The sequence below is a fragment of the Microcebus murinus genome, chromosome 7, assembly GCF_040939455.1.
Source record: "Microcebus murinus isolate Inina chromosome 7, M.murinus_Inina_mat1.0, whole genome shotgun sequence".
NCBI lineage: Eukaryota > Metazoa > Chordata > Mammalia > Primates > Cheirogaleidae > Microcebus > Microcebus murinus.
The window spans coordinates 107,498,117-107,525,183 of NC_134110.1; the positions used below are offsets into that span (position 1 = coordinate 107,498,117).

General features: G+C 39.2%; 1 protein-coding gene across 4 annotated transcripts in view; it reads right to left on the bottom strand.

Moving 5' to 3' along the window:
• The window catches only part of SPIDR (scaffold protein involved in DNA repair), a 484,225-nt gene that overhangs the window by 452,077 nt on the left and 5,081 nt on the right, over positions 1 to 27,067 (bottom strand). For 2 of the 4 annotated variants that reach the window (XM_076005324.1, XM_012790018.2), the window contains exon 2: positions 12,695 to 12,850. The exons of the other annotated variants lie outside the window; for them this stretch is intronic. In XM_076005324.1, the coding sequence (XP_075861439.1) occupies positions 12,695 to 12,850 (156 nt within the window). The remainder of the gene's footprint in view (positions 1 to 12,694; positions 12,851 to 27,067) is intronic. 4 annotated transcript variants of the gene reach the window in all.

A 27,067-nucleotide genomic window follows, 5' to 3' on the forward strand; every position in this document is an offset into this window, starting at 1 on the left:
TTAAACAGGGAGCCAGTTCACTGTCCCTCAGACCGTTGGAGGGCCACTGGAGAGTGTGGCGCACATTCCACACATGCGCACTGTGGGCCCAGGAAGAGTCGGCTGCTAAGCAGGATAGGCAGCAGCACCAAAAACACACGACAGGCAGGATAAATGTCCCTGGCAGTACGCATGTGAGTGCGGGCTGTAGTTTGAGGACCCCGGGTAAAACCTCAGTATCTCCAAAGTAGGCTTGGATAAACATTTCATAAACAACACTCCGTTCTATGGATTAATGAAGATGGAGGACAAGAAACACCGCCAGACAGACTGTCTCTGAATAAAAGACAGATTCTAGGAGAAATTAGAGGAAAGAAGCAAGAAGATGAGCATACATCAGATGAGGGTCAGAAGGGGGGGTACCTGAGACCACGGGACACTCCATGGGAGGAGAGTGCGGAGGAGAACTGGAAGCAGAGACCTCCCGAGCAGCCTGGAGACCAGCGGCAAGGGTAGTTGAAGCGATTAACTCTCCCCTGCCTTGCATCTGGGACTGCTGGTGGGCTCCACAGCGGGTGGAGAGACCTGCAGACACCAGCCCAGAGATGGCCACTGCCAGCGAGCGGTAGGCCTGTAGCAGACGCGGCACCCGGCTCCCAACTCCCGCAGGGCACCTCCGTGTGCACAGACCCAAGCCGGGCGGCAGGCGCCATATTGCCTCCTTCTCCCCTCCCTTATCCCCATCCACGGCTGCCAAGAAAAACAATATAGCCACCAGCTGAAGGCACCTCCACGGAATGGGACCTTCCCTTTCGGGGCCCTACAGCTCACTAAGGGGAACTCAGATGGTGAGCTCCCTACCCACCAGCCCTCCCAAGTGCTGCTGGCCCAGTGATCCCAGGAGAACGGAGCAGACCTTGAGGCTGAGAGACAATAGAACCAGCATGGACTCCCCATCGGTGAATTGGGACTGGCACTCCTCTCCCTGGTGGGGATAGAGATTGAACTCTGGGGCCCAGAGGTCAGACCTGCAGACCAGATCCCATGCACCCAGGTCTCGCATTGCCCGGGGCACAGAAGGGATATATGTGAACGGCCTACTGAGGTGTGTGTGTCTTCAGGGGCAGATCAGCATCCTGGAGGGCAACCCTCCTCCCAAAGAGGGGCCATGCGCCCAGCCCAGGTGGTGTTCCTGCACAGGGAACCTCCTAGCCGGCATCACAGCCAGGAGAAGCCCGGTGGCATGAGGTCTGGCCTGCTGCCAGAGGCCAAGGAGTGCCGAGGAGTCTGGGAGAGTGTAAAGAAGCGAGGCCCGCTCCAGACTGCGGGTCTCAAGACAGCCCCACCCCCACACACAGACTCTCTGACTGAGCAGGGCCATTACAGCCCCTCACTGACAGCTTTTCCTGGAAGCAGAGAACAGAACTTTGACCCCTGCTAATGACATTGGTGGTGCCTGAGGGCAGGCTTGCCCAACCCAGCTCCACCCAGACTCTCTCCTAGACCAGCCCTCACTGAGGGGGAGAAAAGGACACACTTGGAAGTCCCAGGGCCCCACCGACGATCCGAGGCACTAGAGTGCCTCTCTAGAGGAAAAAGAGCCAGTCACAGGACACAAAAACAACAGCATAGCCAGTTCCTCCAAGCAAGCGCCACCTACTGACAGGAAGGGCATCCTGCACACCCTTTTCATCATATAGGTGTGGTCGAATCTCACCCAAAAACACCACCTACCGGTTCAGACACTAAACAAGGTGTATCAATACCCACACAAAAATCTAAAGGAAAGAAGCAACAACTGATTGAGATGGGAAGAAATCAGCGAAGGAACTCCAGAAATATGAAGACCCAAACAGAAACCACACCCCAAAAAGGAGCACAAGCCCCATACAAATGGATATCAACCAAAATCAAGAAACCAAAATGACAGAAGAGGAATTTCAAATGTGGAACATAAGAAAATTGAATGACCTGCAAGAACAACTGGATAACCAACACAATGAAAACACAAAAAGACTCCAGGACCCAGAACAAAAATTCACTAAAGAAATCGATACGATGAAGAAAAGTATAAACGAACTCCTAGAAATGAAGAATCAATTCAGGGAACTACAAAATACAGTGGAAAGCCTCAAGAACAGGGTAGACCAAACAGAAGAAAGAATATCAGAGACTGAAGATAACACCCTCCAATTAAATAAATCAGTCACAGAGATAGAGCACAGAAACAAGAGAAAAGAGCAAACCCTACAAGAGATGTGGGATTATGTGAAGAAACCTAATGTGAGGGTCATAGGGTTACCAGAAGGGGAAGAGACAACACTCAAGGGTTGGACAAGCTACTTGAAGATATAATAGAGGAAAATTTCCCAGGCTTTGCTAAAAATCTCGATATACAAGTTGAAGAAACTCAGAGGACTCCTGGGAGATTCAATGCAAACAGGAAGACATCACGACATGCAGTCATCAGACTGACCAAAATATCAACTATAGAGGCCCTTCTAAGAGCTGTTAGGTGAAGGAAGCAAGTAACATACAGAGGAAAGCCAATCCGAAGAAGACCAGACTTTTCTACTTAGACTTTACAAGCAAGGAGAGACTGGGGCCCCATTCTTACTCTTCTGAAACAGAACAATGACCAGCCTAGAATCTTATTCCCAGCAAAACTAAGTTTTGTATATGAAGAAGAAATCAATACATTCCCAGATAAGTAAAGTCTGAGGGAATTCACCAAGATAAGACCAGCCCTTCATGAAGTACTCAAAACGGTGTTAACCACGGATCAGCACAATAAACACTCACGAATGTAAATCTACTCAAAGCTAAAGATCAAAGCCCGAATACCACAATGGCTCAAGAGAGAAAACAAAGCAACAAAGTTCAACCAAAAATTATGAATAGAAATCTGCCCCACCTATCAGTTATCTCAATAAATGTGAATGCCTTGAACTCCCCACTCAAGAGACATAGGCTGGCCAAATGGAAAAAAACACACAAGCCAAGTATCTGCTGTCTTCAGGAAACACATCTAACCTGCAAGGACCAATACAGACTAAAGGTAAAGGGGTGAAGAACAATATTTCAAGTAAACAGAAGCCAAAAGAAAGCTGGCAGGGCGGTGATGATTACAGATAACTTAATTTTTAAATCAACAAAAGTAATAAAAGACAAAGAAGGTCACTATATGATGGTGAAGGGTAAAGTTCAACAAGAAGACATAACAATTCTAAATATATATGCACCCAACCTTGGTACACCCAGATTCATAAATCAAACTCTACCTGATCTAAACAAATGGATAAACACCACCACCATAATAGTTGGAGACTTTAACACCCAACTGGCAGCACAAGACAGATCCTCAAAAGAGAAAATCAACAAAGAAATAATGGACTTAAACAGAACTCTAGAACAAATGGGCCTGACTGACATTTACAGGACATTCTACCCCAAAACAACTGAATATATGTTCTTCTCATCAGCTCTGGGTCATTCTCCAGGACTGACCATATTCTAGGACACAAAACACATCTCAAACAATTTAAAAAGACAGAAATTATACCAAATTATACCATATACCTTTTCAGACCACAATGGAATAAATGTAGAAATCAATCCTAACAGGAGTTCTCATTTCTACACAAAGTCATGGAAACTAAACAACCTTCTGCCGAATGATCATTTCATAAACAAGAAAATCAAGATGGAAATCAAAAGATTCTTTGAACTAAATGATAAAGGTGACACAAGTTACCCAAACCTGTGGGACACAGCTAAAGCAGTCCTGAGAGGAAAGTTTATTTCCATAAATGCCTATATCCAAAAATTAAAAATATCACAAATAGACAACCTAATGAATCATCTCAAAGAGCTAGAAAAAGAAGAACAGCCCAACCCCAAACCCAACACAAGAAGAGAAATCATTAAGATCAAATCAGAACTAAACGAAGTAGACAACAGGGAAACTATACGGATTATTAATAAAACAAAAAGTTGCACACAGGACGGAGGATCAAGATGGCGGACGAGAAACACCGCCAGACAGAGTGTCTCTGCAGAAAAGACAGATACTAGCAGAAATTAGAAAAAAGAAGCAAGAAGACGAGCATACAGCGGACGAGGACCGGAAGGAGGGGTACCTGAGACCCCGGGAGACTCCACGGGATGAGGCTGCAGAGGAGAACTGGAGGCTGAGACCACCGGAGCAGCCCGGAGACCAGCGCCAACGGTAGATGGATTTGCTGTTTCCGCTCCACTGCATTTGGGACTGCTGGTGGGCTCTCCAGCGGGTGGAGAGACCTGCGGACACCAGCCCAGAGACAGCTACCCCAGCCAGCGATGAGCCTGTAGTAGACGTGGCACCAGGCTCTCAACTCCCTCCCGGCACCTCTGTGTGCACAGACCCAAGCCGTGCGGCAGGCGCCATATTGCCTCATCCTCCCCTCCGCCGACCCTAACCGCGGCTGCCCAGAGAGACAATACAGCCACCAGCCGGAGGCACCTCCAGGGAACAGGACCTTCCCTTTTGGGACCCTACAGCTGACACAGGGGAACTCAGACTGTGAGCTCCCTACCCGACAGCCCGCCCAGGTGCTGCTGGCAAGGTGTTCCCAGGAGACCAGTGCCGACTCAGAGGCTGAGAGACACAGAACCAGCTTGGGCTCCCTGTGTGTGAATTGGGACCAGAACTCCTCTCCCTGGTGGGGATACAGTTTGAACTCTGGGACCCAGAGGTCAGACCTGCAGACCAGATCCCGTGCACCGAGGTCTAGCATTGCCTGGGGCAAAGAAGGGTTATACATGAACACCCTACTGAGGTGTGTGGGCCTTCAGGGGCAGATCAGCATCCTAGGGGGCAACCCTTCTCCCAAAAGGAGGCCATACGCCCAGCCCAGGTGGCGTTCCTGCACAGGGAACCTCCCCGCCAGCATCACAGTCTGGGGAGGCCTGGTGGCGTGTGGTCTGGCCTGCTGGCAGAGACAGGAGTAGCTGCAGAGTTGGGGAGGGTGGAAAGAAGCGAGGCCTGCTACAGACTGCGGGTCTCAGACAGCCCCACACCCACACGCAGACTTTCTGGCTGAGCGGGACCATTCCAGCCCCGCCCTGACAGCTTTTCCTGGAAGCAGAGAACAGAACTTTGATCCCTGCTAATGACATTGGTGGTGCCTGAGGGCAGACTTGCCCAAACCAGCTCCGCGTAGAAAAAGAGCTGATAACAAGACACAAAATCAACAGCATAGCCTGTTCCTCCAAGCAAGCGCCACCTACTGACAGGGATGGCATCCTACACAGCCTTTTCACGGCACCCACTGACTCAATATACAGGGAGTGGTCGAAACTCACCCACAGACACCACCTAACGGCTCAGAAACTAAACAAGGTGTGTGAATACCCAAACAAAAACCTAAAGGAAAGAAACAACAACATATCAACAGGGGAAGTAATCAGCGAAAGAACTCTGGATATATGAAGAACCAAACGGAAAACACACCCCCAAAGAGGAGCACCAGCCCCATAGAAACGGACACCAACCCAAATCAGGCAACCAATATGACAGAAAAGAATTTCGTATATGGATCATAAGAACACTCACCCAGCTGCAACAACAACTCAATAACCAACACAAAGAAACTATGAAAAGCCTCCAGGATATGGAACAAAGTTTCACTAAAGAGATCGACACAGTGAAGAAAACTTTAACCGAAGTCCTGGAGATGAAGAATCAACTCAGGGAATTACAAAATACTGTGGAAAGTCTCAAGAACAGGGTAGATCTAACAGAAGAAAGAATCTGAGATTGAAGATAACACCTTTCAATTAAATAAATCAGTCACAGAGATACACCAGAGAAACAAGAGAAAAGAGCAAAGCCTACAAGATCTGTGGGATTATGTGAAAAAACCTAACGTGAGGGTCATAGGGTTAGCAGAAGGGGAAGAAGACAACACTCAAGGACTGGAAAAGCTTTTTGAAGACATAATAGAGGAAAATTTCCCAGGCCTTGCTCAAAATCTCCATACATAAGTTCAAGAAACTCAGAGGACCCCTGGGAGATTCAATGCAAACAGGAAGACGTCACATCATGCAGTCATCAGACTGACCAAAATATCAACTAAAGAGGGCCTTCTAAGAGCTGTAAGAAGAAAGAAGCAAGTAACCTACAAGGGAAAGCCAATATGAATAACATCAGACTTCTATAATGAGACTTTACAAGCAAGCAGAGACTGGGGCCCCATTCTCACTCTTCTGAAACAAAACAATGCCCAGCCTAGAATCTTATTCCCTGCAAAATAAGCTTCATATATGAAGGAGAAATAAAGGCATTCTCAGACAAGCAAAGTCTCAGAGAATTCACCAAGACAAGACCAGCCCTACAAGAACTACTCAAAATAGTGTTACACACGGAACACCATAAAAAAAAACAATATAAAAACAACCAAAACCCAAAGATTAAAGGCCAGATAATACAACGACTCGAGAGAGAAATCAAAGCAACAACATCCAACCCAACAGAATGAACATTAATCTCCCTTACCTATCAGTTCTCTCAATAAATGTGAATGGCTTAAACTCTCCACTCAAGAGACATAGGCTGGCTGACCGGATAAGAAATACAGGCCAAGTATATGCTGTCTTCAGGAAATACATCTAACCTGCAAGGATGCATATAGACTAAAAGTAAAAGGGTGGAGATCAGTATTCCAGGCAAGTGGTAGCCAAAAGAAGGCTGTTGTAGCAGTTCTAATTTCAGACGATTTAGTTTTTAAACCAACAAAAGTAGTGAAAGACAAAAAGGGTCATTACATAATGGTGAAGGGCACACTTCAACAAGAAGAGATGACAATTTTAAATATATATGCACCCAACTTGGGTGCACCCACTTTCATAAAGCAAACCTTACTGGAGCTAAGCAAATGGATTAATAGCAACTCCATAATCACTGGAGATTTCAACACCCCACTGACGGCACGAGACAGATCTTCCAAGCAGAAAATTAATAAAGAAATAATGGACTTAAACAAAACCCTGGAACAATTGGGTCTGACTGATATCTACAGGACATTCTACCCAAAATCCACTGAATATATATGTTCTTTTCATCAGCTCATGGGACATTCTCTAAGATTGACCATATCCTAGGACACAAAGTAAATCTCAAGAAATTTAAAAAAATAGAAATCATACCATGTACCTTCTCAGATCACAGTGGAATAAAACTAGAAATCAACCCTAACAGAAACTCACATTTCTACACAAAAACGTGGAAATTAAACAACCTCCTACTAAATGATTACTTCATAAATGAAGAAATCAAGATGGAAATAAAAAAATTCTATGAAGAAAACGACAATGGAGAGACATGTTATCAACTCCTCTGGGACACAGCTAAAGCAGTTCTGAGAGGAAAGTTTATCTCCATAAATGCCTATAACCAAAAGACAAAAAGATCACAAATAGACATTCTAATGAAATGACTCAAAGAGCTGGATAAAGAAGAACAGACCAACCCCAAACCCAGCAGAAGAAGTGAAATCAACAAGATCAAATCAGAACTAAACGAAATTGGCCGGGCGCTGTGGCTCACGCCTGTAATCCTAGCTCTTGGGAGGCCGAGGCGGGCGGATTGCTCAAGGTCAGGAGTTCGAAACCAGCCTGAGCAAGAGCGAGACCCCGTCTCTACTATAAATAGAAAGAAATTAATTGGCCAACTGATATATATATAAAAAAAAAAATTAGCCGGGCATGGTGGCACATGCCTGTAGTCCCAGCTACCCGGGAGGCTGAGGCAGAAGGATCACTCGAGCCCAGGAGTTTGAGGTTGCTGTGAGCTAGGCTGATGCCACGGCACTCACTCTAGCCTGGGCAACAAAGCGAGACTCTGTCTCAAAAAAAAAAAAAAAAAAAAAAAAAGAACTAAACGAAATTGAAAACAGAGAAGCTATTCAGGAGATTAATAAAACAAAAAGTTGGTTCTTTGAAAAAATAAACAAAATTGACACACCATTGGCTAAGCTAATGAAAAGCAGAAAAGAGAAATCTCTAATAAGCTCCATCAGGAATAAAAAAAGAGATATCACAACTGATCCCAAAGAGATACAAGATATAATTTATGAATACTACAAAAATCTTTATGCACACAAACTGGAAAATGTGGAGGAAATGGACACATTTCTAGAAACACACAGCCTCCTAGGCTCAACCAGGAAGAAATAGATTCCCTGAACAGACCAATCTCAACAGCTGAAATAGAAACAGCAATTAAAAATCTCCCTAAAAAGAAAAGTCCCAGTCCCGATGGCTTCACACCCAAATTTTACCACACTTACAAAGAAGAACTAGTACCTATCTTGCAGAAACTATTCCACAACATCTAGAAGAACGGAAACCCACCCGACACCTTTTATGAAGCAAATATTACTCTGATACCAAAACCAGGAAAGGATGCAAAAAAAGACAACTACAGACCAATATCCCTAAGGAATACAGATGCAAAAATTTTCAACAAAATCTTAGCTAACCGAATCCAGACATTTATCAAAAAAATAATCCATCACGACCAAGTGCGCTTCATCCCAGGGATGCAGGGATGGTTCAACATACGTAAATGTATAAATGCAATTCACCACATAAACAGAAGCAAAAACAAAGACCACATGATTCTTTCAATAGATGCAGAAAAACCTTTTGACAAAATTCAACACCCTTTCATGATACGAACACTTAAGAAAATAGGCATAGAAGGAACATACCTAAAAATGATACAAGCTATATATGACAGACCCATAGCCAACATCATACTGAATGGGGAAAAATTGAAATCATTCCCACTTAGAACTGGAACCAGACAAGGCTGCCCACTATCTCCACTTCTGTTCAACATACTCCTGGAAGTCTTGGCTACAGCAATCAGACAGGAAAATGGAATTAAAGGTATCCAAATAGGGGCAGAAGAGATCAAACTTTCACTGTTTGCTGATGATATGATATTATATCTAGAAAACCCCAAAGATTCTACCAAGAAACTCCTGGAACTGATCAATGAATTTAGTAACGTCTCAGGATACAAAATCAATACACAGAAATCAGAGGCATTCATATATGCCAACAACAATCTAATTGAGAACCAAATCAAAAACTCAATTCCCTTCACAATAGCAACAAAGAAATTAAAGTACCTAGGAATATACCTAACCAAGGAGGTAAAAGACCTCTACAGGGAGAACTATGAAACACTGAGGAAGGAAATAGCAGAGGATGTAAACAGATGGAAATCCATACCATGCTCGTGGATCTGCAAACTCAACATCATCAAAATGTCTATACTACCCAAACTGATCTACAGATTCAATGCAATACCTATTAAAATCCCATCAGCATTCTTCACAGATATAGAAAAAATAATTTTACGCTTCGTATGGAACCAAAGAAGACCCCGAATATCAAAAGCAATTCTAGGCAACAAAAACAAAACAGGAGGCATTAATATGCCAGATATCAAACTATACTACAAAGCTGTAGTAATTAAATCAATATGGGATTGGCACAAAAATAGGAATATGGACCAGTGGAACAGATCTGAGAAGCCTGATATAAAACCATCCTCATATAGCCATCTAATCTTTGATTAAGCAAACAAAAACATACGCTGGGGAAAAGAATCCCTTTTCAATAAATGGTGCTGGGAAAACTGGATAGCCACCAGTAGAAGGCTAAAACAGGACCCACACCTTTCACCTGTCACAAAAATCAACTCACGCTGGATAACAGACTTAAACCTAAGGTATGAAACTATTAGAATTCTAGAGGAAAAAGTTGGAAACACTCTCCTAGACATCAGTCTAGGCAAAGAGTTTATGAAGAAGTCCCCAAAGGCAATCACAGTAGCAACAAAAATAAATAAATGGGACATGATCAAACTACAAAGCTTCTGCACAGCCAAAGAAATAGTCATGAAAGTAAATAGACAACCTACAGAATGGGAGAAAATTTTTGCATTTTCTGCATCCGATAAGGGACTGATAACTAGAATATACTTAGAACTCACAAAAATCAGGAAGAAAAAAATCAAATAACCCCATTAAAAAGTGGGCAAAGGACTTGAACAGAAACTTGTCTAAAGAAGACAGAAGAATGAGGGGGGAAATGGTCATTTTTTGAAACCTTAAAATCTGTACCCCTATAATATGCCGAAATAAAAAAAAAAAAAAAAAAAAGCTTATGGCTTATAAAAAAAAAAAAAGACAGAAGAATGGCCAACAAATATATGAAGAAATGCTCAACATCTCTAATCATCAGGGAAATGCAAATCAAAACCACAATGAGATATCACTTAACTCCAGTGAGAATGGCCTTTATCAAAAAGACTCCAAACAATAAATGCTGGCGTGGTTGCGGAGAGAGAGGAACACTCCTACACTGCTGGTGGGACTGCAAACTAGTGCAACCTCTGTGGAAAGCAATATGGAGATACCTTAAAGCGATACAAGTGAATCTACCATTTGATCCAGCAGTCCCATTGCTGGGCATCTACCCAAAGGATCCAATGACACTCTACAAAAAAGACACCTGCACTCGAATGTTTATAGCAGCACAATTCATAATTGCAAGGCTGTGGAAACAGCCCAAGTGCCCATCAATCCAAGAATGGATTAATAAAATGTGGTATATGTATACCATGGAGTACTATTCAGCTCTAAGAAACAATGGTGACATAGCACATCTTATATTTTCCTGGTTAGAGTTGGAACCCATACTATTAAGTGAAGTTTCCCAAGAATGGAAAAACAAGTACCGCATATATTCACCAGCAAATTGGTATTAACTGAACAGCACCTAAGTGGTCACTTAGGTACTACAGTAATAGGGCATTGGGCAGTTGGGAGGGGGGAGGGGGGCAGGTATATACATATATAATGAGTGAGATGTGTACCATCTGGGGGATGGTCATGATGGAGACTCAGACTTGTGGGGGGAGGAGGGGAAATGGGCATTTATTGAAACCTTAAAATCTGTACCCCCATAATATGCCGAAATAAAATAAAATAAAATAAAATAAATAAAACAAAAAGTTGGTTCTTTGAAAAAATAAACAAAATTGACACACCTTTGGCTAGACTAATGAAAAGTAGAAAACAAAAATCTCTAATAAGCTCCATTAGGAACAATAAAGGAGAAATTACAACGGATGCCACGGAGATACAAGATATAATTTATGAATACTACAAAAACCTCTATGCACACAGTGTGGAAAATGTGGAGAAAATGGACAATTTCTTAGAAACACACAGCCTCCCTAGCCTCAACCAGGAAGAAATAGAAGTCTTGAACAGACCAATATCAAGTACTGAAATTTAAACAGCAATAAAAAACCTTCCTAAAAAGAAAAGTCCTGGACCAGGTGGTTTCACACCCAAATTTTACCACATCTACAAAAAAGAACTGGTACCTATCCTGCAGAAATTATTCCACAACATTGAGAAGGATGGAATTCTCCCCAACACATTTTACGAAGCGAACATAACCCTGATACCAAAACCAAGAAAGCATGCAACAAAAAAAGAAAACTACAGACCAGTATCTCTTATGAATATGGATGCAAAAATTCTCAACAAAATCCTAGCCAATCGAATCCAGGTGCTTGTCAAGAAAATAATCTATCACAACCAAGTGGGCTTCATCCCAGGGATGCAGGGATGGTTCAACATATGCAAATCTATAAATGTAATTCACTATATAAACAGAAGCAAAAACAAAAACTATTCAATCCTCTCAATAGACACAGAGAAAGCATTTGACAAAATTCAACACCCTTTTATGATAAGACTGCTCAACAAAATAGGCATAGAAGGGACATACCTAAAAATGATACAAGCCATATACAACAAACCCACAGCCAATATCATACTGAATGGAGAAAAAATTGAAGCATTCATTCCCACTTAGAACTGGAACAAGACAAGGTTGCCCACTATCTCCACTTCTGTTCAACATAGTGCTGTAAGTCCTGGCTACAGCAATCAGACAGGAAAATGGAATTAAAGAAACAATGGTGCTATAGCACCTCTTGTATATTCCTGGATAGAGCTGGAACCCATTCTCCTAAGTGAAGTATCTCAAGAACGGTAAAACCAGCACCACATGTACTCACCAGCAAATTGGTATTAATGGATCAACACCTAAGTGGACATGTAGGAGTAATATTTATCGGGTGTCGGGAGAGTAGGAGGGGGGAGTAGGGGATGGGTATATACAATCAAACAAGTAAGATGTGCAACGTTTGGTGGATGGACACGCTTGAAGCTCTTACTCAATGGGGGGGCCCCCATGGGCAATATATATAACCTTAACATTTGTACCCCCATAATATGCTAAAATAAATAAATAAAAATAACATTTCATAAACACACTTCTTGTGAAGAATAGTATGGTCAATGGTTTCACCTTCTGAGAATATTCTTAGTATATATCCTTCACTTGCAAACAAAGAAGTAGAAAGGTTTTCTATATGTCATAAAGAGGTGAATTCTAACTTGTCTCAATTATTAACAGAATTCAAAGAATGAAGGGAGGAAAAAAGTAACATACCAATTACAGTTTCTTTAAAGAAAATAAGGAAGGGAATTCCAAAATTATGTAATTACAATGGCATGAACACTCAGGAATTTGAGGATTTACTATTCAGCATTCAGGGAAGACAATTTTACAGCTACTTTACCGGAGTCCCAGAAGTGTCCTGAAATCCTTCTCCACATCTGAGCCATGCTTCAGAGAGGGAGGCAGCTGCCCCAGCTGTCCTGAGACCTGCTCTTCTGACCTGCAGGGGCCTGTCTCCTGGAAAGGAGGGGTACTCTGCATCCCAATTCCTTTTTCTCTGTGAAGATGATTTTTCAAGAAAAAACAAAACAAAATCAACCTTATTATATATACATTAAGTTGACAATTAACAATTCGGAAACCCAAGAATGGCAGTAGTAAGCAAAGTATTTGAACATCTCCGAATCTTCACATAAAGATAGAGCAACTAGGTAACAAAACCAAAAACCCATAGATGCCATTTATAATGAATCACCAAACTCCAAAATACAAGTGGGTGAGGACAAACCACTGCCCCTCCAAATTCCTTCGTGGTATCAGTATTTGAGAGCAACAAAGCTGAGGGGAGCAAGGGGACAAGGTGGCACTAGACGCCAGAGCTCCGTGGGAAGCAGAGCAGGCGATCGATCTGAGATCGGTGCCTAGAACTCAGTGAGGGCAAGAGCTCTAACCCTGAGAAGATGCAAAGGGGTGGGAGCAAACTGGGACCCCTGAAACATGTCAGCCAGGACTCCCTTCTGGACAGGGCCCCACATGAGGAGAAAGTGCTAGGAGTGGAATATGCTCAGCAACACAGGGCGAGAGACAAAGAAAAGGTCTAGATGGAGCAGAGCTAAGAAGCATCTATACAACAAATAAATAAGTGGCCATATTTTTGCAAACTACATGAAAACAATACAAGGTAGAAGAGCTATCCCAAATCCACCCTCCTCCTTGCACTTTAGAAAAACTATGATATAAAAATAAGCAACAGAAGAGTATCAAAGCCAATCCATACAGTTATTATTTGGGAGGAAAAAATAAGAAGTGGAATGACATCCCAACATACAAAGAAAGCACACCAAGATACAAAAAACAGATAAAATGGTAAACTACTATTTCAAAATAAGACAAAATATTGAGTTATAAAAGCTTAGAAATGAGGTGACAAACTTAAGAAGTAAAATAAAATTAAAAAATCATTTGATGAAAAAGGGACTAAACCAGAATGAATCTAAGAACAAATAGATCACAGATAATATCTTAAGAATACAAACATTTTACTTATTATCATATTAAATAGAAGGTAAAAGGAAGACATTTTAAAGTTCTGCTACCCACCTCCCATGAAGAAAGACAAAAAGGATTCAAGAGAAAGAGAGTCTGATTAAGTCTCTGTTGGAATCCAACATACAGATTACAGGAATTCCTGAAGAAGAAAACCAAAACAATGGGACACTTATTAAAAACTACAATTCCAGGCCAGGCATGGTGGCTCACGCCTGTATCCTAGCACTCTGGGACACCAAGGCAGGAGGATCGTTTGAGCTCAGGAGTTAGAGACAAGTCAGAGCAAGGCGAGACACCAGTCTGTACTAAAAATAGAAAGAAATTAGCTAGACAACTAAAAATATATATATAAAAAATTAGCCAGGCATGGTGGTGCATGCCTGTAGTCCCAGCTACTCAGGAGGCTGAGGCAGAAGGACAGCTTGAGCCCTGGAGTTGGAGGTTGCTATGAGCTAGGCTGATGCCACAGCACTCTAGCCCCAGCAACAGAATCAGACTCTGTCTAAAAAAAGAAAAAAAAGAAGAAATAGAAAAATTGAACAGACCAATGACAAGTGATTAAATCAATAATCAACCCCCCCCCCCACAAACAATGGTGCAGGACCATATGGCTTCAATAGTGAATTCCACCAAACATTTAAAGAATTAACACCAATCATTCTCAAACTCTTCCTAAAAATGCAAGGAAGTAACACTTCCTCTTTCTGAAACAAGCATACTAAAGCCATATAAACATATCACAACAAAAGTACAGATCAATATCCTTCATGAACATAGATACAAAAATCATCAACAAAAATATCAGTAAACCCAATCCAGCAACACATTAAAAAGATTATATAATGTGATCAAGTGGGAGTTATCCTAGGCACATACAGGTGGTTCAATACATCAAAATCAATCAGTAGAACACATCACATAGAAAAAAGGGGAAAAAATAGAGATAACCTATTGATGCAGAAAAAGCACTAAAAAAAAAAAATCCAACATTCTCTCATGATAAAAACATTTAGCTAGGAATACACGGGAGCTTCTTTAACATGACAAAGGGCTTTTCTGAATGTTTTCCCCCTAGAATCAGAACAAGTTTGCCCATTTTTGTCACTTCAATTGTGCTGGACTGGAAGGTCTAGTCAGAGCAATTAGGCAAGAGAAAAAAATAAAGGCATCCAAATTCTAAAGGAAGAAGTAACCTCTACTTGCAGATGGCATGATCTTACATACAGAAAACTTCAAAGAATCTACCAAAAACTATTAGAGCTAATAAACAAATTCAGCAAAGTTGCAAGGTACAAGATAAACAAGCAACAATCAGTTGTATTTCTATATACTAGCACTGAGTGATCCAAAAAAGAAATTAAGGAAACAATTCAATTTACAGTAGCATCAAGAGTAAAATACTTAGGAACATATTTAACCAGGATGTAAAAGACTTGTACACGGAAAACCACAAAGCACTGCTGAAAGAAATTAAAGAATGGAAGAATATCCTGTGTTCATAGATGTAAGGACACTATTGATAAGATGGCAGTACTACCCAAAAGCTTTCTACAGAGTGAATTTAACTGAATCAAAATCCCAATAACCTTTTTTTACAGAAATGGAAAGATAATCCTAAAATTCACATAAAATTGTAAGGAGCCCCAAACACCCAAAACAATCTGGAAAAGAAAAAACAAAGTTGGAGAACTCACTTCCTTCTTTTAAAATTTACCACAAAGCTACAAGAATCAAAGCAGTATGTTACTGGCCTAACAATAGACTTATTAAATGAAATAGCATTCATAGTCCAGAATTAAACCTATACATCTATGGTCAATTGATTTTTGACAAGATTTTGAAGACTATTCAATAGAGAAAAAATAGTCTTTTCACCTAATTGTGCTGGGACAACTGGATTACACATGCAAAAGAATATAAAACAGCCAGGTGCCATGGCATGTACCTGTAGTTCCAGCTACTCAAGAAGCTGAGGCAGGTGGATCACTTGAGCCCAGGAGCTCGAGACCAGCCTGGGCAACACAGCAAGACCTCATCTCTAAAAACTTAAAAAATCAGTCAGGCATGGTGGCATGTGCCTGTAGTCCCAGCTACTCAGAAAGATGAGCTAGGAGAATCACTTGAGCCCAGGTGTTCAAGGCTGCAACGAGCTAAGATTGTGCCACTGCACTCCAAAGCCTGGGCAACAGAGTGAGACCTCACCTCTTAAAAAAAAAGAAGGAAAGAAAAAGAATATAAGACAAATATTAACTAAAAATGGGTCAAAGATGTAAATGTAACAGATAAAACCAAAAACTCTTAAAAGAAAGCAGGTAAATTTTCAGAACCTTGGATTAGACAATAGTTTTTTAGATATAACAAAAAACAAGTGACCGAAGAAAAACTAGACTTCATCAAAATTTAAAACTTACAAGTTTCAAAGGATACTAGGAAGAAAGTAAAAGACAATTTGAATAATGGGAGAAAATATTTGCATATAATATATCTAATAAGGGTCTAGAATCCAAAATACAGATGCTTCTCCCCTTATGATGGGGTTATATCCAGAAAAACCCAATGTAAGCTGAAAATATTGTAAGTTGAAAATGCATTTAATACACCTAACCTAGCAAACATCATAACTTTGCCTGGCCTACCATAAACATGCTCAGAACACTTACATTAGCCTACAGTTGAGCAAAATCATCTTAACACAAAGCCAATATCTCATGTAATTTATTGAATACTGAAAATTGAAAAACAGAATAGTTGTATAGATAGATACTCAAAGTATAGTTTCCATTTAATGTGTGTTGCTTTGTACCATCATAAAGTCAAAAAACTGTAAGCAGAACCATAAGCTGAGAACCACCTGTAAATCAAGAACTCCTACAACTCAACAAAAAGATGTTTAACATCTCCAACCATTAGGGAAACATGCAAATCAAAACCACAATAATATACCACTTCACACCCATCAGGATGGCTATTATAAAAAAAACCAAAAGAGGCCGGGCGCGGTGGCTCAAGCCTGTAATCCTAGCACTCTGGGAGGCCGAGGCGGGTGGATTGCTCGAGGTCAGGAGTTCGAAACCAGCCTGAGCAAGAGCAAGACCCCGTCTCTACTAAAAATAGAAAGAAATTAATTGGCCAACTAATATATATATATAAAATTAGCCGGGCGTGGTGGCGCATGCCTGTAGTCCGAGCTACTCGGGAGGCTGAGGCAGAAGGATTGCTTGAGCCCAGGAGATTGAGGTTGCTGTGAGCTAGGCTGACGCCACGGCACTCACTCTAGCCTGTGCAACAAAGCGAGACTCTGTCTCAAAAACAAAACAACAACAACAAAAAAAAAAAACCAAAAGATAGAAAATAATGGAAGTATTGGCAACAATGTGTAAAAATTATAACTTTTGTGCATTGCTGGTGGAAAAGTAAAATGTTGCAGTCACTGTGGAAAACAAGTACACAGAGCCTCAAAAGTTAAACAGAATTACCATGTTTCAGCAATGTCACTTCTTAGTATATACTCCAAAAACACTGAAAACAAAGACTCAAACATACCTGTACACCTATGTTCACAGTAGCAATATTCACGATAGCCAAAAGGTAGAAACAACCTAAATACCCATAAATGGAACAAAACAAAATGTGGTGTGTGTGTATAATGAAATATTATTCAGCCTTAAAAAGGAATGAAATTCTAAAACATGTTACAATATAGATGAACCCTGAAAACATTATGCCAAGTAAAATAAGCCAGACACAAAAGGACAAACATTGTACTATTCCACTTATATGAGATCCCTAGAGTAGTCAAATTCACAAAGACAGAAAGTAGAATGGTGGCTGGCAGGTGCTGGGGAGGAAAGAATGGGAAGTTATTGTTTAGTAAGTATGGAGTTTCAATTTGGAATGATAAAAAAGTTCTGAAGATGGATGGTGATGATGGCTGCACAACAATGTTGTCTTACCTTGTTTGGGCTGCCATAACAAAATACCAAAATCAGGGTGACTTATAAACAACAGACATTTATTTCTCACAGTTCTAGAGCCTAGGAAGTTGAAGACCAAGGCACCAGCAGATTCAGTGTCTGGTGAGAGCCTGCTTCCTGGTTCACGAATAGCAGTCTCTTCACTGTGTCCTCATGTGGCCGAAGGAGGAACAGAGTCTGTGATATCTTTTTAATAAGGGCAGTAATTCCACTCACAAGGGTTCTTCCCAAAGGCCCAAACTCTAAACATCATCACACTCAGAAATAGATTTCAACATATGAATTTTGCAGAGACACAAACATTCAGTCTTTAGCAGATGTATTTAATGCCACAGAACTACACACCTAAAAATGGTTAAAATAGTAAATTAGCCAAGTACCCAAACTGCAAATTAGAAGGAGGAGAGGCCCAGGAAACTGCATGTGAACAACCATCTCTGGTGATTCTTATACTATTAAATTTAAGAACCACTGCTAAGCGTATAGGATTAAAATTCAATCTGTATGCATAAATTAAATACAAATCACTCTCAGGCTCAAATAGAAAACTACAAGCTTCTGTGAATGCTTGGGATTTTTTACTGGGGTAAAGTAAATATATAATGTTGGGTAAAGGAGTAAAAATATTATACAGACTCTGTTAAGTTAAAAAAAAAAAAAAAAAAAAAACCTGAGGAGGAAACTTACATTCTAGTGGCCTGAGTTACAACAAGGAACCAGGTGCTACTCGTGACACACTGTGAACAGGACCCCACCACTCCCCTGTTAACCTGTCCATGTCTTAGGTCATCATTCAACCATGCTCAAATCTCTATGATTAAAGAAAACATAAATCTCTGCCTCGGCTTGACCCCATCTAGTATGCTCATTTCCTTCCCTAGCAGATGTACACAGAGATTTGCCCACTCGAATATCGTATTTACTTTTCCAAATATTGCAGTTTCTTTACCAACTTCTCCATCTTGTTTTTCCCTTAGTTATTTTTTCCTTTTTTTTTTTCCTTTTTTAATTTTTATTTGTTTCCCCTTGGTTACTATATTTTTCTTTTTTTTTTTTTTTAGACAGAGTCTCACTCTGTTGCCAGGGCTAGAGTGCTGTGGCGTCAGTCTACCTCACAGCAACCTCAAACTCCTGGGCTCAGGCGATCCTACTGCCTCAGCCTGCTGAGTACCTGGGACTACAGGCATGCACCACCATGCCCAGCTAATTTTATATGTATATATTTTTTAATTGTCTAGCTAATTTCTTTCTATTTTTTTTAGTAGAGACAGGGTCTTGCTCTTGCTCTGGCTGGTCTCGAACTCCTGAGCTCAAACAATCCTCCTGCCTCGGCCTCCCAGAGTGCTAGGATTAACAGGTGTGAGGTACCGCGCCTGGCCAGGTTACTGTATTTCTCCACACATACAAATGTACAGGTATATTTGTTATTTACATTTTATAAATGTGTAAATGACAAAGAGCTGAACATGAAATTCAACAAACTGGTTCAAAATAGGGAAGGTCTTACAGAGATAATGTAGAAAGAGAAGTATTTTCAAAATCTTGGTAAAATTGTGTCCATAATTCAGGCACTATGTTTCTCTTTTTTCTATAAATTAACCAGTTGGACAGATAGTAGTATATACCACTTTTCTCATAGCTTTTAAGAGGTATGGAATATAATCTATTCTAAAGCAATACAAACTAGTTAAGTAACTTCTAAAAAAATTGTTCATGTGTGTCTAAATCTTTATGGAATTTTCTCCTCCTTTATTTATTCTATTAACAATATAACAAAATAAATAGAAAAAGGGAATCATCATGTTACCACTATATGTCCATTCCTAAAATGTTTATTGAGTACAAAATTATGTACCAGGTATCAAGCCACCAACATGATACAACTATTTTAATGTTTTCCTACACTATTTGAGTCTCCTGATTGGATAAATTTTTCATAATGTGACCTTAAAATAGACAAGTTGTATTCTGCTCCTTTTGTTTATCTAAAATAACAGAAAATTTTCTTTATATGGAGGTTCTATTCTTTGTAATAAAAATTAAAACATAAATTTATGAGAACCCAATGAAAATTTTACTTATATATAAGAATGCATATTCTGCCATTGATTTTACCACAATGGAAAACATTATTTTCAAAGAACATATCTATGTACTACTAATTACATTAAATTTTAAAATAATAATGTTTCAATTTTATAATAGCTGTGAAAAGCATTTGTAGAAAAATACTGGCAGGAAATACATTAAAATGTTTCTATTATCTGATTATAGGCTTATAGTTGGTAGTTTCTGTTGTATTCCTTACCCTCTAGCAGCTCTAGAATAGATGTGTGCTATTTTTAATCAGTAAAGAGAACAACTGTTTAAAACTATTCTAAATTACATACACTAAAATTCTATTTATCCAGCTTAAGTCTGTTCCAAAAGGAACACCAGTAATAGTTACTAACAAGTTCCCCAAAAGTATGAGCAGTGATAGAAACTAATGAGCATTTTAAATCAAATCCTATCAAAAGGATATCAAATGATATTAAGAGGCCGGGCGCGGTGGCTCACGCCTGTAATCCTAGCTCTCTGGGAGGCCGAGGCGGGCGGATTGCTCAAGGTCAGGAGTTCAAAACCAGCCTGAGCAAGAGCGAGACCCCATCTCTACTATAAATAGAAAGAAATTAATTGGCCAACTGATATATATATAAAAAATTAGCCGGGCATGGTGGCGCATGCCTGTAGTCCCAGCTACTCGGGAGGCTGAGGCAGAAGGATCGCTCGAGCCCAGGAGTTTGAGGTTGCTGTGAGCTAGGCTGACGCCATGGCACTCACTCTAGCCTGGACAACAAAACGAGACTCTGTCTCCAAAAAAAAAAAAAAATGATATTAAGACTATAAATTTCAGAGCAAGTGAAGATATCTGAAAACACCCTAACACTTACTACACTTTCTTCCCTAACTTTCTCTATCTACTTTTTCACCCTATTTCTTCCATGCACTCAAACTTTTTTCTCCCGCATTACCTTTTCTGATCATTATCCATGAAAGAGGAATTTTATATAGTAAGAGTACTGAAATAAATTCTAACTTGCTTTTCCCAAACACATTTATGGGCCAAGCTTGAATATCCCTAGCTACGATCCCAACCCCACTTATGTTTTAATTAAGTAATTTAAAACAAAATGAATGCTAAAAGATAGTGAAACAATGGCTCAAAAAATTCTGAGCAAAACTGATTTCCAATCTAGATTTCTATTCCCAGCCAAACTATCAATCAAGGGAATAAAATAAAGACATTTTAAAATACACAAAAACTAATACTGACAGAGCTGAAATAATAAACAGACAAATCCACAATCATAGTTAGAGATTCCAACACCTTTCCCTATTCTCAGCAACTGACAGAATTGCTAGACAGAAAATCAGCTAAGTTATACAAGATCTGAACAAAAACAATCACTCAATATTTAGCCAACACAGAAAGAACACTCCAGTCAACAACAAAATACATTTTTTCAAACACAAATGGAACATTCGCCAAGATAAAGCATATTCAGTGTGATAAAAACAAACCTAAACCAACTAAGAAATTGAAATCATACTGTGTTGCTTGATCATAAAGGAATTAAACCAAAATTTAATAACAGAAACATAACAGGTAAATGTTAAACACGTGGATATTAAACAACCAGCTTCTAACTAATCCATGAGTCAAAGAGTCACAAATAAAATTTTTAAAATATGTAAAATTAAATGTAAAAGAAAGTACAACATACCAAAATATATAGGATACAGTTAATGCAGAACTAAGAGAGAAATGCATAGTACTAAATACTTCCATTAAAATTTAAGAAAAGTTTCAAATCAATAATAAACATTCCAACCTCAAGAAACTAGAAGAGGCCAGGCAAGGTGGCCCACCCTGTAATCCTAGCACTTTGGGAGGCCAAGGCAGGAGGACTACTTCAGGCTAGGAATTCAAGACCAGCCGGAGCAAGAGTGAGACCCCATTTCTACAAAAAATAGAAAAATTAGCTGGGCATGGTGGCACGTGTCTATAGTCCCAGCTACCTGGGAAGATGAGGCAAGAGGATCACTTGAGGTCAGGAGTTTGAGGTTGCAATGAACTACAATGACACCACTGCACTCTAGCCCAAGGGACACAGCAAGACCCTATCTCTAAAAAATTAAAAAAAAAAAAAAGGAAAGAAATTAGAAGAAAAAAGACCTAAAGAAAGCAAGCAGAATGAAAGAAATAATAAAGAACAGAAATCAATTAAATTGAAAATAGGAAAATAATCTTTAAAAGAGTAAAATCAAAATTGGTTCTTCAAAAAGTACAATTGATAAACGTTTAAAACAAAAACAAAGAAGATAAAAATCACCTATATGAGTTTGAAATAGGAATTATCACTATAAATACTGAAGCCACTGAAAATACAATATGGGAACACTATGAAGGTTACAGTTATAAATTCAACAAATTCAACAACTCAAGAAAAATTAGGAAATTAACCAAATCCTCAAAAACCACAAACTACCAAAACTCAACCAGGATGAAACAACTAACCTGAATAGCCTATAACCACTAAAGTAATTAAATTTAAAGTTAAAAAGTACCTGAAAACAATTTCTAATCCCATATAATTTCATTATAGAATTCTACCAAACTTTAAACAAAGAATTAATATCAATTTTACACAATATCTTCCAGAAACAGACTGTGGGGGAACACTTTCCAACTCTACTTAGGAGACCAGCATTACCACTGATTCTACAGCTATTTAACGGACAAAGATAGCACCAGGAAAAAGAATTTTAAAAAATAAACAGAGCCTCAGAGAAACCTGTGGGACACCATCATACATAAAAATATATGCATAATAAGGATTTCAGAAGAAGACAGAAGTAGAGACAGAAAGAATATTTGTAGAAATAAAGCCCCCCAAAAATCCCAAATTTGATGAAATATTAATTTATACAACTAAGAAGCTTAGAAAACTCTTGAGGATAAATCCAAAGAGATCCACCCTATACACACCATGTCAACTGGTGAAAGGCAAATGAAAAATTTATGAAGCAGCAAGAGAAAAATGTCTCTTCATATACAAAAGATCTTCAATAAGAGTAACATCTGAACTTTCATCAAAAACCACAAAGACCCCCTCTGAGAACTGGAGAATACACATTCTTCTCATGTAAACATAAGACATTCTCCAGAGTAGGCCATATGTTAGACCATAAAACAAGCCTCAATAAATTTAAAATAAATGAAATAATATTAATACTGTTGTTGGGCAATAATGGAATGAAATTAAAAATTTGCAACAGAAGTAAAACTAGAAAATTCACAAATATGTGGAAATTAAACAATACACTTCAAAATAACCAACGGATCAAAAAAGAAATCACAAGAAAAATTAGGAGATAACTTAACAAGGAATGAGAGCAAAACACACCAAAACTTATGGATGCAGCTAAAGCAGTATTTACAGGGAAATTTATACATGTAAATGCCCACATTTAAAAAGAAAATCTTATATCAATAACTTTACATTCCATTTGGAAAAAATATATGAAATAGAGAACAGAAAAACAAAAGAGAACATCAACAAAACCAAAAGTTAAAGTTCCTTGAAAAGTCAACAAAACTGACAAACCTTTAGCTAGGCTGACCAAGAAAAAAAAGAAGAATCAAATCACAAAAATTAGGAATGAAAGAAAGAGGGGAAACGCTACCAAGCTTTTAGAGCTCAAAAAGATCATAGAGAACATTTTGTGAACTAAAATAAAACCTAAGGCTCAACCCCCACCAGCTGACTGAATGGACCAAAGGAATATCCTAAAACTGAATTGCCTGCCATGAGGAGGGAGGTCAGACATGCCTCATCATGCCACCCTCCCTTCTTGGGGACATCCTTTATCACCCATTAACAGGCCTAAGGGTATGTAAGACAAACCTGCAGGTTCTCAATTTACACCATTTATACAACAAATATATGTCTGGTGGCTTGTCTCTGATTAACAACTCCTTAATTACAAGTCAAAGAATCTTTAAACCCACCTAAAACCTGTAAGTCCCATCCCATGGCCCACACCAATATATGCCTTCCACGTATTGATTTATGACTTTACCTGTAACCCCTGTATCCCTGAAATGTATAAAACCAAACTGTAACCCAGCCACAGCAAGCCCACTTGCTCAAGGTTTCTTGGGTGTGGCTCCAGGTCATGGTCCTCAAATCTGGCTCAGAATAAATCTCTTTAAAATTGTCTTACAGAGTTTTTTTTTCCGTTGACAATTATAAAAAAAATATGAATAACTGTATGCCAACAAACTAAAATAAAATGAACAAATTTCTAGAAAGACACAAACTAGCAAAACTGACTTTAGTAGAAATAAAAAACTGAATAGACCTATAACAAATAAAGAGACTACAGCAGTAACTTAAAAACTTCTGACAAAGCTGTGGCTCACATGGTACAATGGTAATTTATAACAAACATTTTAAAAAGCATTAATACCAATCCTTCACAAACCCTTCCAAAAAACAGAAGAGGGAATACTTCCTAATTCATATTATGAAACCGGTATTACCCTGATAACAAAACCAAAGCCATCATGAGAAAAGAAAACACAGACCAATATAACATAAATACAGGTGGAAAAATCTTCAGCAAAATACTAACAAACTGAATCCAGCAAAATATACAAAGAAATACACGTCATGCCCAATAGGAATTTTTTCCAAGAATGCAAGGTTGATGTAATATCCCAAATTTAAATCAATGTAATATGTCATATTACTAAAATAAAGTGAAAAAAAACACAGGATCATCTCAATAGAAGTAACAAAAGCTACTGATAAAAGCCAACAACTTTCCATGATAAAAACTCTCAACACACTAGCAAAAGAAGGGTATTATTTCAACCTAATAAAGAATATTTACAAAGAATCCACAACTAACATCATAGAGAATAGTGAAACACTGAATGCTTTATCCCTAAGAGAAGAAACAAGAAAAGGATGTCAACACTTACCACTTATATTTGATATTGTACTGGAGGTTCTAGCCATGACAATTAGGCAAGAAGAAGAAATAAAAGACAACTAGATTGGTAATGAAGTAAAACTATATCTATTCATGGGTGACATGATCTTATATATACACAATCGTGTATGGATAAACCTTGAGACATTATGCTAAGTGAAAGAAGCCAGTCAAAAAAAGCTCACATATTCTATGATTCCGTTCATATGGAATATCCAGAACAGGCAAATCCACACCAACAGAAAGCAGCTTAGTGGTTGCCGGGGGATGAGGGAAAAGAGAATGAGGAGTGACTAGCAATAGCTATGGAGTTTCTTTTGGAGGGTCATGAAAATATTCTGTAATTAGAAATATTTGTACAACTCTGTGAATATACTAAAAACCACAGGATTGTATAATTAATTATCCACAGACACATGCTGTTTTTCATAAAACTGAATCAATATATTGCCAGTAGGAATGAAAAATTGTTCAGCCACTCTGGAAAAGTTTGTCAGTTTCTTAAAAAAACTAAACATCCAATTACCACAGGACCTGGCATTGCACTCCTCAGCATTTAACTCAGAGAAATGAAAACGTATGTTCACACAAAAACCTGTACACAAATGTTTACGGTGACTTTATTTGTAAAAGCCAAAAAACTGGAAACAGCCCAAATATCCTTCAACAGGTAAAATGTTAAGCCAAACTATGGTATATCCATTCCACTGAATACTACTCAGCAATAACAACAAAGAGATTACTGATATGTACAATTTGGATAAATCTCCAGGGTTTATGCTGAGTTGAGGTAAAAAAAAAAAAAAAAAAAGAAGAAGAAGAAGAAAACACCCCAAAAGGTTACATACTATATAATTCTATTTATATAACATTTTTGAAATGACAATTTTTTTTTTCCAAAGAATAGGGAACAGAACTACCGGACGTGAGCAGCTGTGATTATAAAAGGGTTCCTTGAGCTGAAGGAACTATTCACTATCTTGACTGTGGTGGTGGATACCTGAACCTTTACATGTGATAAAATTGTATAGAACTGCTATGGTCTGAATAGTTTGAACTGAACTGCTATATGGTTTGTGTTGCCCCAAAATGATATGTTGAAATCCTAACCCCCAAGGTGATGGTATTAGGAGGAGGGGTCTTTGGCAGGTGATCAGACGCAATGGGGCTGGTGCCCTTATAAAGAGACCAAGGAGGGCAGAGCGAGGTGGCTCACGCCTGTAATCCTAGCACTCTGGGAGGCCGAGGCAGGTGGATTGCTCGAGGTCAGTTGTTCAAAACCAGCCTGAGCGAGACCCTGTCTCTACTAAAAATAGAAAGAAATTAATTAACCAACTAAAAATAAGTATACAAAAAAATTAGCCAGGCATGGTGGCACATGCCTGTAGTCCCAGCTACCTGGGAGGCTGAGGCAGCAGGATTGCTGGAGCCCAGGAGATTGAGGTTGCTGTGAGCTAGGCTGATGCCACGGCACTCATTCTAGCCTGGACAACAAAGTGAGACTCTGTCTCAAAAAAAAAAAGAGACCAAGGAGAGCTCCCTCGCCCCTTCCACCCTGTGAGGACATGGCGAGAAGACACCTGCCTGTGAACCAGGAAGCAGGCCCTCGCCAGACATGGACTCCATCAGCACTTTGATCTGGCACTGCCCAGCCTCCAGAAGTACGACAGACAAATTTCTCTTGTTTATAAGCCACTGTGGTGGTTTCTGGTACTAGTCTGTGGTAGTTTGTTATTAGCAGTTCAAATGGACTAAGACAGAACTAATACACACACAAACTGGGGAAATTTGAGTAAAACGGCTGGATTGTATTAATGTCAATATATTAATGGTAATATTGTACTACAGTTTTGCAAAATGTTACCATTGGGGGAAACTGCATAACGGGTACTTGAGATTTCTGTGTATTATTCCTCATAAGTGTATATAAATCTACAATTATCTCCATAAAAATAAAGGCCAAGGCATTCCTGGTTTTCATGATAAACTTTTTCATACTATTTTATCCTATCTACGAGCATATATCATTTTGATTAAAAATACATATTTTTTTCTATTAAGGTACATTATGTGAAACACCTGACATATAAGAAGTCTTCAACAATAGTTCTTTCCCTTCCATTGTAAAGATAAGACAACTTCTAGAATGAAATGTCAGTATTAGGTAGTCTAATTCTGAGTAGAGTCACCAGTAAATCATTCAATGA